General features: G+C 43.6%; 1 protein-coding gene across 1 annotated transcript; it reads right to left on the bottom strand.

Moving 5' to 3' along the window:
- Nucleotides 1-3,875: 3,875 nt before the first annotated feature.
- On the bottom strand, nucleotides 3,876-9,932 carry LOC139388204 (pyruvate dehydrogenase (acetyl-transferring) kinase isozyme 3, mitochondrial-like). Its single transcript, XM_071134762.1, has 5 exons — nucleotides 9,855-9,932; nucleotides 9,630-9,785; nucleotides 9,452-9,518; nucleotides 8,957-9,046; nucleotides 3,876-3,916 (listed from the first exon to the last, which is right to left on the bottom strand). Exons 1-5 carry the CDS (start codon nucleotides 9,930-9,932, stop codon nucleotides 3,876-3,878), a joined length of 432 nt encoding a protein of 143 aa, XP_070990863.1.
- Nucleotides 9,933-12,597: the final 2,665 nt, after the last annotated feature.

Genomic DNA, 12,597 nt, shown 5'->3' with positions numbered 1-12,597 from the left:
TTCTTCCATTTAAAAACCTCTTAGGGCTGCAATCCCGTTAACGGGATAGATATGACAACAGCCAGTGAAAGTGCAGGGCGCCAAATTCAAAACAACAGAAATCTCATAATTAAAATTCCTCAAACATACATGTATCTTATACCGTTTTAAAGGTAAACTTGTTGTTAATCCCACCACAGTGTCCGATTTCAAATAGGCTTTACAGCGAAAGCACCACAAACGATTATGTTAGGTCACCACCAACTCACAGAAAAATTCAGCCATTTTTCCAGCCAAAGAGAGGAGTCACAAAAAGCACAAATAGATATAAAATGAATCACTAACCTTTGATGATCTTCATCAGATGACACTCATAGGACTTCATGTTGCACAATACATGTATGTTTTGTTTGATAAAGTTCATATTTATATAAAACAATTTCAGTATACATTGGCGCGTTACGTTCACTAGTTCCAAAAACATCCGGTGATATTGCAGAGAGCCACATCATTTTACAGAAATACTAATTATAAATGTCGATAAATACAATTGTTAGACATGGAAATATAGATATATCTCTCCTTAATGCAACCGCTGCGTCAGATTTCAAAAAAACTTTACGGAAAAAGCAAACCATGCAATAATCTGAGACGGCACTCAGAAAAAAAAGACAATTATCCGTCATGTTAGAGTCAACAGAAATAACATTATAAATAATCCCTTACCTTTGACAATCTTCATCAGAATGCACTCCCAGGAATCCTAGTTCTACAATAAATGCTTGATTTGTTCGATAATGTCCGTTATTTATGTCCAAGTAGCTACTTTTGTTAGCGCTTTTAGTACACAAATCCAAACGCTCGTGCAGGTCCAGCCGAACGTCGGACGGAAACTTCAAAAAGTTATATTACAGGTCGAAGAAACTTGTCAAACTAAGCATAGAATCAATCTTTAGGATGTTGTTATCATAAATCTTCAATAACGTTTCAGCCGGAGAATTCCTATGTCTGTAGAGAAGCAATGGAACGCAGGTCGCTCTCATGTGAAATGCGTGTGACCAGGACCTGGCTCTCTGCCAGACCACTGACTCAAAGAGCTCCCATCCGGCTCCACAACACAGTAGAAGCGTAATTCAAGTTTCTAAAGACGGTTGACATCTAGTGGAAGCCTTAGGACGTGCAACATAGCCAATATCCCACTGTGTATTCAATAGGGGCTGGGTTGAAAATCGACTAACTTCAGATTTCCCACTTCCTGTTTGGATTTCTTCTCAGGTTTTTGCCTGCCATATGAGTTATGTTATACTCACAGACATCATTCAAACAGTTTTAGAAACTTTAGAGTGTTTTCTATCCAATACTAATAATAATATGCATATATTAGCAACTGGGACTGAGGAGCAGGCCGTTTACTCTGGGCACCTCTGGGCACCTTTCATCCAAGCTACACAATACTGCCCCAATGATGGAGGCCACTGTGTTCTTAGGGACATTCAGTGCTGCAGAAATGTTTTGGTACCCTTCCCCAGATCTGTGCCTCGACACAATCCTGTCTCGGAGCTCTACGAACAGTTCCTTTGACCTCATGGCTTGGTTTTTACTCTGACATGCACTGTCAACTGTGGGACCTTAAATCGGCAGGTGTGTGCCTTTCCAGATCAGGTTCAATCAATTGAATTTACCACAGGTGGACTCTAATCATGTTGTAGAAACATCTCAAGGATGATCAATGAAAACAGGATGCACTTGAGCTCAATTTTGAGTCTCATAGAAAAGGGTCTGAATGCTTATGTAAATAAGGTATTTCTGTTTTTATATTTTACAAATTTGCAAACATTTCTAAAAACCTGTTTTCGCTTTGTCATTATGGGGTATTGTGTGTAGATTGATGAGGAAAAAAATGGATTTAGTCAATTTTAGAATAAAGTTGTGGAATAATTAAAGGTGTCTGAATACTTTCCGAATGCACTGTATACAGTAAAAAAAACTATTTTATGACATAAGTAGTTTCTATTAAATATTAAATACAAAACAATCCTTTCTGAGAGTATTTGACCTACTCAAATTTCCTAAATCAATTTAATTTGAGGACTTTGGTACAAATGTTTTTAAAGCAATCGAAAGTAGGATATGTCTCAAAGTATTCTGATACTGCCCTATGCATTTCTTAAGCATCCAATGTGATTATAATCTCTTATAAACTTACAGTACCATATTGCAATATCAAGCTTTCAATTACTGACCTACTAGCATCCTGAGTAACAGTCACACACACATACATACTAACTGGATCATCCCTTTATCTACTGAAATCCATTGCATACTGCCATAACATGACAAACCAACCTTCTAGTTTTACACAGTATATTGTCACTGTAGGACAGGTTGCTCCAGTCATCTGGCTCAGGGCCGGTCTAGTAGTGTCTCCACGCTGACTTGTTGAAGACCGGGAGATGCTCAAAGGACTCACTGGACAGGGCCTGGAGGTCAGAGACAAACACATGGGATGCTGGAGCATGTTGACTCCAATGCTTACCACAGTTGTGTCAAGTTGGCTGGATGTCCTTTGGGTGGTGGACCATTTCTGATACACACGGCAAACTGTTGAGCATGAGAAACCCAGCAACGTTGCAGTTCTTGACACACTCAAGCCAGTGCGCCTGGCACCTACTACCATACACTGTTCAAAGGCACTTAAATCTTTTGTCTTGTCCATTCACCTTCTGAATGGCACACATACATGATCCATGTCTCAATTGCCTCAAGGCTTAAGAATCCTTCTTTAACCTGTCTCCTCCCCTTCATCTACACTGATTGAAGTGGATTTAACAAGTGACATCAATAAGGGATCATAGCTTTCATCTGCAGTCATCTGGTCAGTCTATGTCATGGAAAGAGCAGGTGTTGCTAATATTTTGTAAACTCAGTGTAAATACAACATGATACAGGCAATAAGGAAGGACTTCACACATACACTACTGTTACGATCGTTTGTTGAATGAGGAGACCAAGGTGCAGCGTGGTAGGTGAACATCTTACTTTTATTAAAATGACCACCGAAAAACAGCTAAATTCAAAACAAATGTAAAGTTCTGCAGGCTACACAGCAACTATACAAACTCAAGATCCCACAAACTAAGGTGGGGAAAAGGCTGCCTAAGTAGACAGCTGCCTCTGATTGGGAACCATACCAGGCCAAACAAAGAAATAGGAAAAATAGATTGTCCACCCTAGTCACACCCTGACCTAACCAAAATAGAGAATAAAAAGGATCTCTAAGGTCAGGGCGTGACAACTACAGTTCAAATTACGACCAGTTAATCGATAGCCTACAGAAACTTTCTTTTGGTACAACATAAATACCACTCACCTTGAAGAGCTCAACCTGCATATGGAACAGGTGAGATAGCACATAAACCACCTGGATAGCCTTGGAAGGATCTTTGGCTGAGAAAAGAGGGACATGTATGTTTATGGGAAATATAGCCAATCAATATTTATCAATGATCCTCTATTCATATATCATTACAGTAGTCATGTTTCATGCAATATCACATGGAATAGATATTAATTGGCTCTGCTGCATCTCCTGACATTTGCCGTCTCAGACAGAAGCCAATGGGAAACTCTAAGATGAGTTGAAAAGAATAGGGAGGCCTGGTCGACCTGATGAAGATCCGGTTCAGATCGAAGAGTTGTCTATAAAGCAGTTAATTGGGAGCATAAACAGTGTTCGGGCCTTCCTGTTCTTTTCAGGTATTCTTTATTAGCCCAGCACCTACAGTATGTTTTTAAGGATGTGCTTACGAACACAAACTTTTCTAGAAACTCTAAGATGAGGCTAACTTTCCATTCCAGATTACTTTTCCATTCCAGCTAATAAACCTGCCACATCCTTACCAAGAGCATAGCGTATACTCAGACGTCTCATAGGCATCTGCAGAACATTGGGGAAATAGTCATGACACTTACATATGACATTTTAGCCATTTAGCAGATGCTCTTATCTAGAGTGTCTTACAGGAGAAATTAACGTTAAGTGCCTTGCTCAAGGGCACGTCGACAGATGTTCACCTTGTAGGCTCGGGGATTTGAACAAAAAAATACAAGATCACCTGTACTCCACACACAGAGACGCGTACAAAGCTCTCCCTCCATTTGGTAAATCCGACCATTCCTGATTCCTGCTTACAAGCAAAAATTAAAGCAGGAAGCACCAGTGACTCGGTCTATAAAAAAATGGTCAGATGAAGCAGATGCTAAACTACAGGACTGCTTTGCTATCACAGACTGGAACATGTTCCAGGATTCTTCCGATGACATTGAGGAGTACACCACATCAGTCACTGGCTTTATCAATTAGTGCATTGAGGACGTCGTCCCCACAGTGACTGTACATACATACCCCAACCAGAAGCCATGGATTACAGGCAACATTTACACTGAGCTAAAGGGTAGAGCTGCCGTTTTCAAGTTGCGGGACTCTAACCCGGAAGCTTACAAGAAATCCCGCTATGCCCTGCGACGAACCATCAAACAGGCAAAGCGTCAATACAGGGCTAAGATTGAGTCATACTACACCGGCTCTGACACTCGTCGGATGTGGCAGGGCTTACAAACTATTACAGACAACAAAGGGAAGCACAGCCGCGAGCTGCCCAGTGACACGAGCCTACCAGACTAGCAAAATCACTTCTATGCTCGCTTCAAGGCAAGCAACACTGAGGCATGCATGAGAGCATCAGCTGTTCCGGACGACTGTGTGATCACGCTCTCCGTAGCCAGACGGATTACCAGGACGTGTGCTCCGGTCATGTGCTGACCAACGGGCATTTTCAACATGTCCCTGATTGAGTCTGTAATACCAACATGCTTCAAGCAGACCACTATAGTCCCTGTGCCCAAGAACACAAAGGCAACCTGCCTAAATGACCACAGACCCGTAGCACTCACGTCCGTAGCCATGAAGTGCTTTGAAAGGCTGGTAATGGCTCATATCAACAGCATTATCCCAGAAACCCTAGACCCACTCCAATTTGCATACCGCCCAAACAGATCCATATATGATGCAATCTCTATTGCACTCCACACTGCCCTTTCCCACCTGGACAAAAGGAACACCTATGTGAGAATGCTGTTCATTGACTACAGCTCAGCGTCAACACCATAGTACCCTCAAAGCTCATCACCAAGCTAAGGAACCTGGGACTAAACACCTCCCTCTGCAACTGGATCCTGGACTTCCTGACAGGCCGCCCCCAGGTGGTGAGGGTAGGTAGCAACACATCTGCCACGCTAATCCTCAACACTGGAGCTCCCCAGGGGTGCGTGCTCAGTCCCCTCCTGTACTCCCTGTTCACCCACGACTGCATGGCCAGGCAGAACTCCAACACCATCATTAAGTTTGCTGACGACACAACAGTGGTAGGCCTGATCACCGACAACGACGAGACAGCCTATAGAGAGGAGGTCACAGACCTGGCCGGGTGGTGCCAGAATAACAACCTATCCCTCAACGTAACCAAGACTAAGGAGATGATTGTGGACTACAGGAAAAGGAGCACCGAGCACATCCCCATTCTCATCAACGAGGCTGTAGTGGAGCAGGTTGAGAGCTTCAAATTCCTTGGTGTCCACATCAACAACAAACTAGATTGGTCCAAACACACCAAGACAGTCGTGAAGAGGGCATGACGAAGCCTATTCCCCCTCAGGAAACTAAAAAGATTTGGCATGGGTCCTGAGATCGTCAAAAGGTTCTACAGCTGCAACATCGAGAGCATCCTGACCGGTTGCATCACTGCCTGGTACGGGAATTGCTCGGCCTCCAACCGCAAGGCACTTCAGAGGGTAGTGCGTACGGCCCAGTACATCACTGGGGCAAAGCTGCCTGCCATCCAGGACCTCTACAACAGGCGGTGTCAGAGGAAGGCCCTAAAAATGGTCAAAGACCCCAGCCACCCTAGTCATAAACAGTTCTCTCTACTACCACATGGCAAGCGGTACCTGAGTGCCAAGTCTAGGACAAAAATGCTTCTCAACAGTTTTTACCCCCAAGCCATAAGACTCCTGAACAGGTAAACATATGGTTACCCGGACTATCTGCATTGTGTGCCCCCCCAACCCCTCTTTTACGCTGCTGCTACTCTCTGTTTATCTTATATGCATAGTCACTTTAACTATACATTCATGTACAGACTACCTAAATTGGCCCGACCAACCAGTGCTCCCGCACATTGGTTAACCGGGCTATCCGCATTGTGTCCCATCACCCGCCAACCCCTCTTTTTACGTTTCTGCTACTCTCTGTTCATCATATATGCATAGTCACTTTAACGATACCTACATGTACATACTACCTCAATAAGCCTGACTAAAAGGTGTCTATATATAGCCTTGCTACTCTTTTCTCAAATGTATTTTTACTGTCTTTACTTACCTACACACACACACACCTTTTTTTTCACACCATTGGTTAGAGCCTGTAAGTAAGCATTTCACTGTAAGTTCTACACCTGTTGTATTCGGCGCACGTGGCATATAAACTTTGATTTGATTTGAGATAGTCATGAAGCAGCAGGACATTGGGTAAATAGTCATGAAGCAGCAGGACATTGGGTAAATAGTCATGAAGCAGCAGGACATTGGGTAAATAGTCATGAAGCAGCAGGACATTGGGTACATACTCATGAAGCAGCAGGACATTGGGTACATAGTCATGAAGCAGCAGGACATTGGGTAAATAGTCATGAAGCAGCAGGACATTGGGTACATACTCATGAAGCAGCAGGACATTGGGTACATAGTCATGAAGCAGCAGGACATTGGGTAAATAGTCATGAAGCAGCAGGACATTGGGTACATGCTCATGAAGCAGCAGGACATTGGGTAAATAGTCATGAAGCAGCAGGACATTGGGTACATAGTCATGAAGCAGCAGGACATTGGGTACATACTCATGAAGCAGCAGGACATTGGGTACATAGTCATGAAGCAGCAGGACATTGGGTACATACTCATGAAGCAGCAGGACATTGGGTAAATAGTCATGAAGCAGCAGGACATTGGGTACATACTCATGAAGCAGCAGGACATTGGGTAAATAGTCATGAAGCAGCAGGACATTGGGTAAATAGTCATGAAGCAGCAGGACATTGGGTAAATAGTCATGAAGCAGCAGGACATTGGGTAAATAGTCATGAAGCAGCAGGACATTGGGTACATAGTCATGAAGCAGCAGGACATTGGGTAAATAGTCATGAAGCAGCAGGACATTGGGTAAATAGTCATGAAGCAGCAGGACATTGGGTAAATAGTCATGAAGCAGCAGGACATTGGGTAAATAGTCATGAAGCAGCAGGACATTGGGTAAATAGTCACGAAGCAGCAGGACATTGGGTACATACTCATGAAGCAGCAGGACATTGGGTACATGCTCATGAAGCAGCAGGACATTGGGTAAATAGTCATGAAGCAGCAGGACATTGGGTAAATAGTCATGAAGCAGCAGGACATTGGGTACATACTCATGAAGCAGCAGGACATTGGGTACATACTCATGAAGCAGCAGGACATTGGGTACATACTCATGAAGCAGCAGGACATTGGGTAAATAGTCATGAAGCAGCAGGACATTGGGTACATACTCATGAAGCAGCAGGACATTGGGTACATAGTCATGAAGCAGCAGGACATTGGGTACATACTCATGAAGCAGCAGGACATTGGGTAAATAGTCATGAAGCAGCAGGACATTGGGTACATAGTCATGAAGCAGCAGGACATTGGGTACATAGTCATGAAGCAGCAGGACATTGGGTACATACTCATGAAGCAGCAGGACATTGGGTAAATAGTCATGAAGCAGCAGGACATTGGGTACATAGTCATGAAGCAGCAGGACATTGGGTAAATAGTCATGAAGCAGCAGGACATTGGGTACATAGTCATGAAGCAGCAGGACATTGGGTACATAGTCATGAAGCAGCAGGACATTGGGTAAAAAGTCATGAAGCAGCAGGACATTGGGTACATGCTCATGAAGCAGCAGGACATTGGGTACATGCTCATGAAGCAGCAGGACATTGGGTAAATAGTCATGAAGCAGCAGGACATTGGGTAAATAGTCATGAAGCAGCAGGACATTGGGTAAATAGTCATGAAGCAGCAGGACATTGGGTACATAGTCATGAAGCAGCAGGACATTGGGTACATAGTCATGAAGCAGCAGGACATTGGGTAAATAGTCATGAAGCAGCAGGACATTGGGTACATAGTCATGAAGCAGCAGGACATTGGGTACATAGTCATGAAGCAGCAGGACATTGGGTACATGCTCATGAAGCAGCAGGACATTGGGTAAATAGTCATGAAGCAGCAGGACATTGGGTACATAGTCATGAAGCAGCAGGACATTGGGTACATAGTCATGAAGCAGCAGGACATTGGGTAAATAGTCATGAAGCAGCAGGACATTGGGTACATGCTCATGAAGCAGCAGGACATTGGGTACATGCTCATGAAGCAGCAGGACATTGGGTAAATAGTCATGAAGCAGCAGGACATTGGGTAAATAGTCATGAAGCAGCAGGACATTGGGTAAATAGTCATGAAGCAGCAGGACATTGGGTACATAGTCATGAAGCAGCAGGACATTGGGTACATAGTCATGAAGCAGCAGGACATTGGGTACATAGTCATGAAGCAGCAGGACATTGGGTAAATAGTCATGAAGCAGCAGGACATTGGGTACATAGTCATGAAGCAGCAGGACATTGGGTACATGCTCATGAAGCAGCAGGACAGACACAGAAGACTTACAGTGTGTGGCATTGTGTTCAACATTGACCAACCTGAGGGTGTGCACAACATAGACCCTTCATTGAATACTACTTCAATAAGTTGTTTTCCAGATGCAGTCTGACTCAAAGTTACCATTTGACAAGGATTAGGATCAATTTAATTTAATTCTGCTCACCTTTCACCACCTCAGGGACGGTGCAGGTAGGATCAATACTTCCAATGTGCTTGGGATGGGAGGTGGTTCTGTCATCACCGAAAATGAGTGCTGTAACACAAAGTATCATCTTATCAAGATCTTCATCAACATCCACTATAAGTCATAACATCCACTATAAGTCATAACATCCACTATAAGTCATAACATCCACTATAAGTCATAACATCCACTATAAGTCATAACATCCACTATAAGTCAGAACATCCACTATAAGTCATAACATCCACTATAAGTCATAACATACACTATAAGTCATAACATCCACTATAAGTCATAACATCCACTATAAGTCATAACATCCACTGTAAGTCATAACATCCACTGTAAGTCATAACATCCACTATAAGTCAGAACATCCACTATAAGTGAATGATTTTAGACTGAACTTCTGACACGCACATATAAAAAGCCCACAGTACTGTACATGCTTATTGGCTGGTGATGTGTACTTACAGTGCTGGTTGATGAGCATGCGGAAGGATATCCTCATGGTGTAGAAGCGATCCAGAAAGTATTCAATTAATCAATCAAATGTATTTATAAAGCCCTTTTTACATCAGCAGATGTCACAAAGTGTTATACAGAAACCCAGCCTAAAACCCCAAACAGCAAGCTATGCAGATGTAGAAGCGTTGCTGCTGATGAAAAGGTCAAAGCCAAACTTCTGCTTGTACTCTATGACACACTGAGCCATGGTGGGGACCACGTCATTGTGCCCGTTATGGATTTTGACCAGGATGTCTAGAAAGCTGTTACAGAGAAATATGGTGTGAGGACCCTCAGAAGTCTTTGTGCTGGTGAAGATGTGGTGGGTGCCTGGTGTCACTGTGTACATGTCAACTCACTCGCTGGACACCTTGTGCTCATAGTCCAGCAGCTCCCCAAAGCTCTTGATGTACCTGATATTTTGCTTATTTATACAACTGTGCTTCATCTAATATCAGAACCGAATGTACACGGTGCAAGTAATCAATGCCGTTTGAGATTCTGCGCAGATTATTACAGCAATTGTGAAGATCTCCACAAACCTGCCATGACCTATGCATGCTATCTTGAACATGCACACTTTATATGATTACACAAGAAGAAATGTATAGTTACAGTAACCTCAAAATGTGGCCATGGATATGTTACTCATTTTAAGATTGAATAAATACTGTTACATTAGTTTGTAAGATGACCTTAACTTTAGGCTATTTACTGTATTGAAAATGTTATATTGAATTGTGTTTGGTTGAAACCGCCAACCAAATATGAACATTTAAAGGAGCTGTATATACTGCTTGGACAGTTCCATCTGAGCCACTGGCTTAATCCCATTCTTTAACTTAGATTTTTGGTTGGAGATGTGAATCCAACATACAGTATAATTTATTAATTTGTCGACAAGTTAATAGGCTATATTGTATTTCAAAAGTGATATTGAGTGGTGTTTGGTTGTCAACGCAACCAAATATCAACATTTGAAAGAGATGTATCTTCTGTTTGGGTAATTCTACCTGTGCCACTGACTTAGTCTGACTTTAATTCTAGTTTATTTAAATATAATACCTACATGTTTCAAGCAGACCACAATAGTCCCTGTGCCCAAGAACGTCAAGGTAACATGTCTAAATTACTATGGTCCCGTAGCACTCGCATCTGTAGCCATGAAATGCTTTGTTCAACACCATCATCCCAGACACCCTGGACCCACTCCAATTTGCATACCACCCCAGCAGATCCACAAATTACACAATCTCTATTGCATCTCCACACTGCCCTCTCCCACCTGGACAAAATATACATCTACGTGAGAATGCTGTTCATTGACTACAGCTCAGCATTCAACACCATAGTGCCATCCAAGCTCATCCCTAAGCTAAGGACCCTGGGACTGAACATCTCCCTCTGCAACTGTATCTTGGACTTCCTGATGGGATGGCCTCATGTGGTAAGAGTAGGTAACAACACATCGCCACGCTAACCCTCAACATGGGGGCCCCTCAGGGGTCCGTGCTTAGTCTTCCTTCTGTACTCCTTGTTCACCCACAACTGTGTGGCAGCGCATGACTCCAACATAATAATTAAGTTTGCAGACCACACAAAGGTGGTAGGCCTGATCACCGGCGATGATTAGACAGCCTATAGGGAGGTCAGAGACCTGGCAGTGTGGTGCCAGGACAACAACTTCTCCCTCAACATCAGCAAGACAAAGGAGCTGATCATGCACCGCATTAAATGGAGAGCCGAGCACGCCCAATTCACATCGATGGGGATGTAGTGGAGTGGGTTGATAGCTTCATGTTCCTCTGTGTCTACATCACTAAGGATCTATCATGGTCCAAACACACCAACACAGTTGTGAAGAGGGCACGACAATGCCTCTTCTACCCTCAGGAAGCTGAAAAGATTTTGGCATGTGCCCTCAGATCCTCAAAAAGTTCTACAGCTACACTATTGAGAGCATCTTGATTGGCTGCATCACTGCTTGACAAGGCAACTGCTTGGGAGATTATGAATGGCATTCTACCAAACTTTCTATCAATACTGTTCCTCAAGTAAATGTGTTTTAGAGACATTTTCAGTGGCAATTGTTAAAAATATAATTTTTTTAAAGTGAAAGGGTCTCAGCATCACTCTATTACCGTGGAACTGTCGTAGAGTAAAAGCCACCCGTCTTATTTTCAACACAGTGGCAACCCTATACCATATCTGTGTCCATGATATTCAAACTCTTGCAGAACTTCTTTCTATACTCACCGAAGTCCAGAAATGGCTTTATAGACATTGACAAGGAAGAAAAATATAATATTATTTGAGGTTTCGATGTAACCCAAGAAAGGAACGGTAACTGAACTAAATATCTATCGCCATGTAGCACTCACTTCTGTCTTCATTAAGTGCTTTCAGAGGCTAGTTAAGGATCATATCACTTCTACCTTACCTGACACCCTGTTACATCTGCCCCTGCCTCGCCCTCTACTTCTCATCCTGTGTCTCCCTAACCTGCCACTCCCCCAGTGCTCTCTCCTTCTCTCTGTGTGGGTGTATCTGATTATGTGAGTGGAGACAGGTGTACTGGAGTCAGAGCAGATCCCCACCAGCTGCAACCTGTTCCAAAATCAAGACTTCTACAAACACTCAGAACTGCCACTTCCACGCTGCCAGATCGTAGCCTCTGCTCTGTCAGTCGGCATTTCAAGCCGTTTGTTACTGCATAGATCTTATTATCCTGTAGTGCCTGTTTTCCCTAGCCTGACGCTGCTTGTATGTCTGCTACAGTTCCGTCCGCTCTGACTCTGGTCATCAGTCCCTCGTCTTGTCAGTCCTGCTCCCCTGCCCAGGACCCCCGCTCTACTGCTTCCTAGGATTCCGCTTCGGATCTGCTTACCCTGCCCCTACTCCCCTTGCCCCAGCCGCAACCTCAGTTCCTGGTTCCCTAGTACCCACCCAAGCTCCCCCTGGTCTCACCCCATCTCCCCCCTGCTTTTCAATAAATACCATGGTTACCTTATCCCTGTCTCCTCGTCTGAGTTGTGGGATACAACACCTCCACTTCTCTGATTCTCAACACAGGGGCTCCACAAGCGTGCATGCTCAGCCCCCTCCTGTACTCC

The sequence above is a fragment of the Oncorhynchus clarkii genome, chromosome 29, assembly GCF_045791955.1.
Source record: "Oncorhynchus clarkii lewisi isolate Uvic-CL-2024 chromosome 29, UVic_Ocla_1.0, whole genome shotgun sequence".
NCBI classification, from domain to species: Eukaryota; Metazoa; Chordata; class Actinopteri; order Salmoniformes; family Salmonidae; genus Oncorhynchus; species Oncorhynchus clarkii.
Note: the sequence above shows the minus strand (reverse complement) of the source record. Positions and strands in the feature narration are given on the sequence as shown.

Excerpts from the sequence above, each read along its gene's own strand:
- LOC139388204 (XM_071134762.1), bottom strand. The coding sequence starts at position 9,932 with ATGAAGCACAGTTGTATAAATAAGCAAAATATCAGGTACATCAAGAGC. Across the intron at positions 9,786-9,854 it reads TGCTGGACTATGAGCACAAG|ACTTCTGAGGGTCCTCACAC; the intron begins GTGTCCAGCGAG and ends ACCAGCACAAAG. Across the intron at positions 9,047-9,451 it reads CATGCTCATCAACCAGCACT|CACTCATTTTCGGTGATGAC; the intron begins GTAAGTACACAT and ends TTTGTGTTACAG.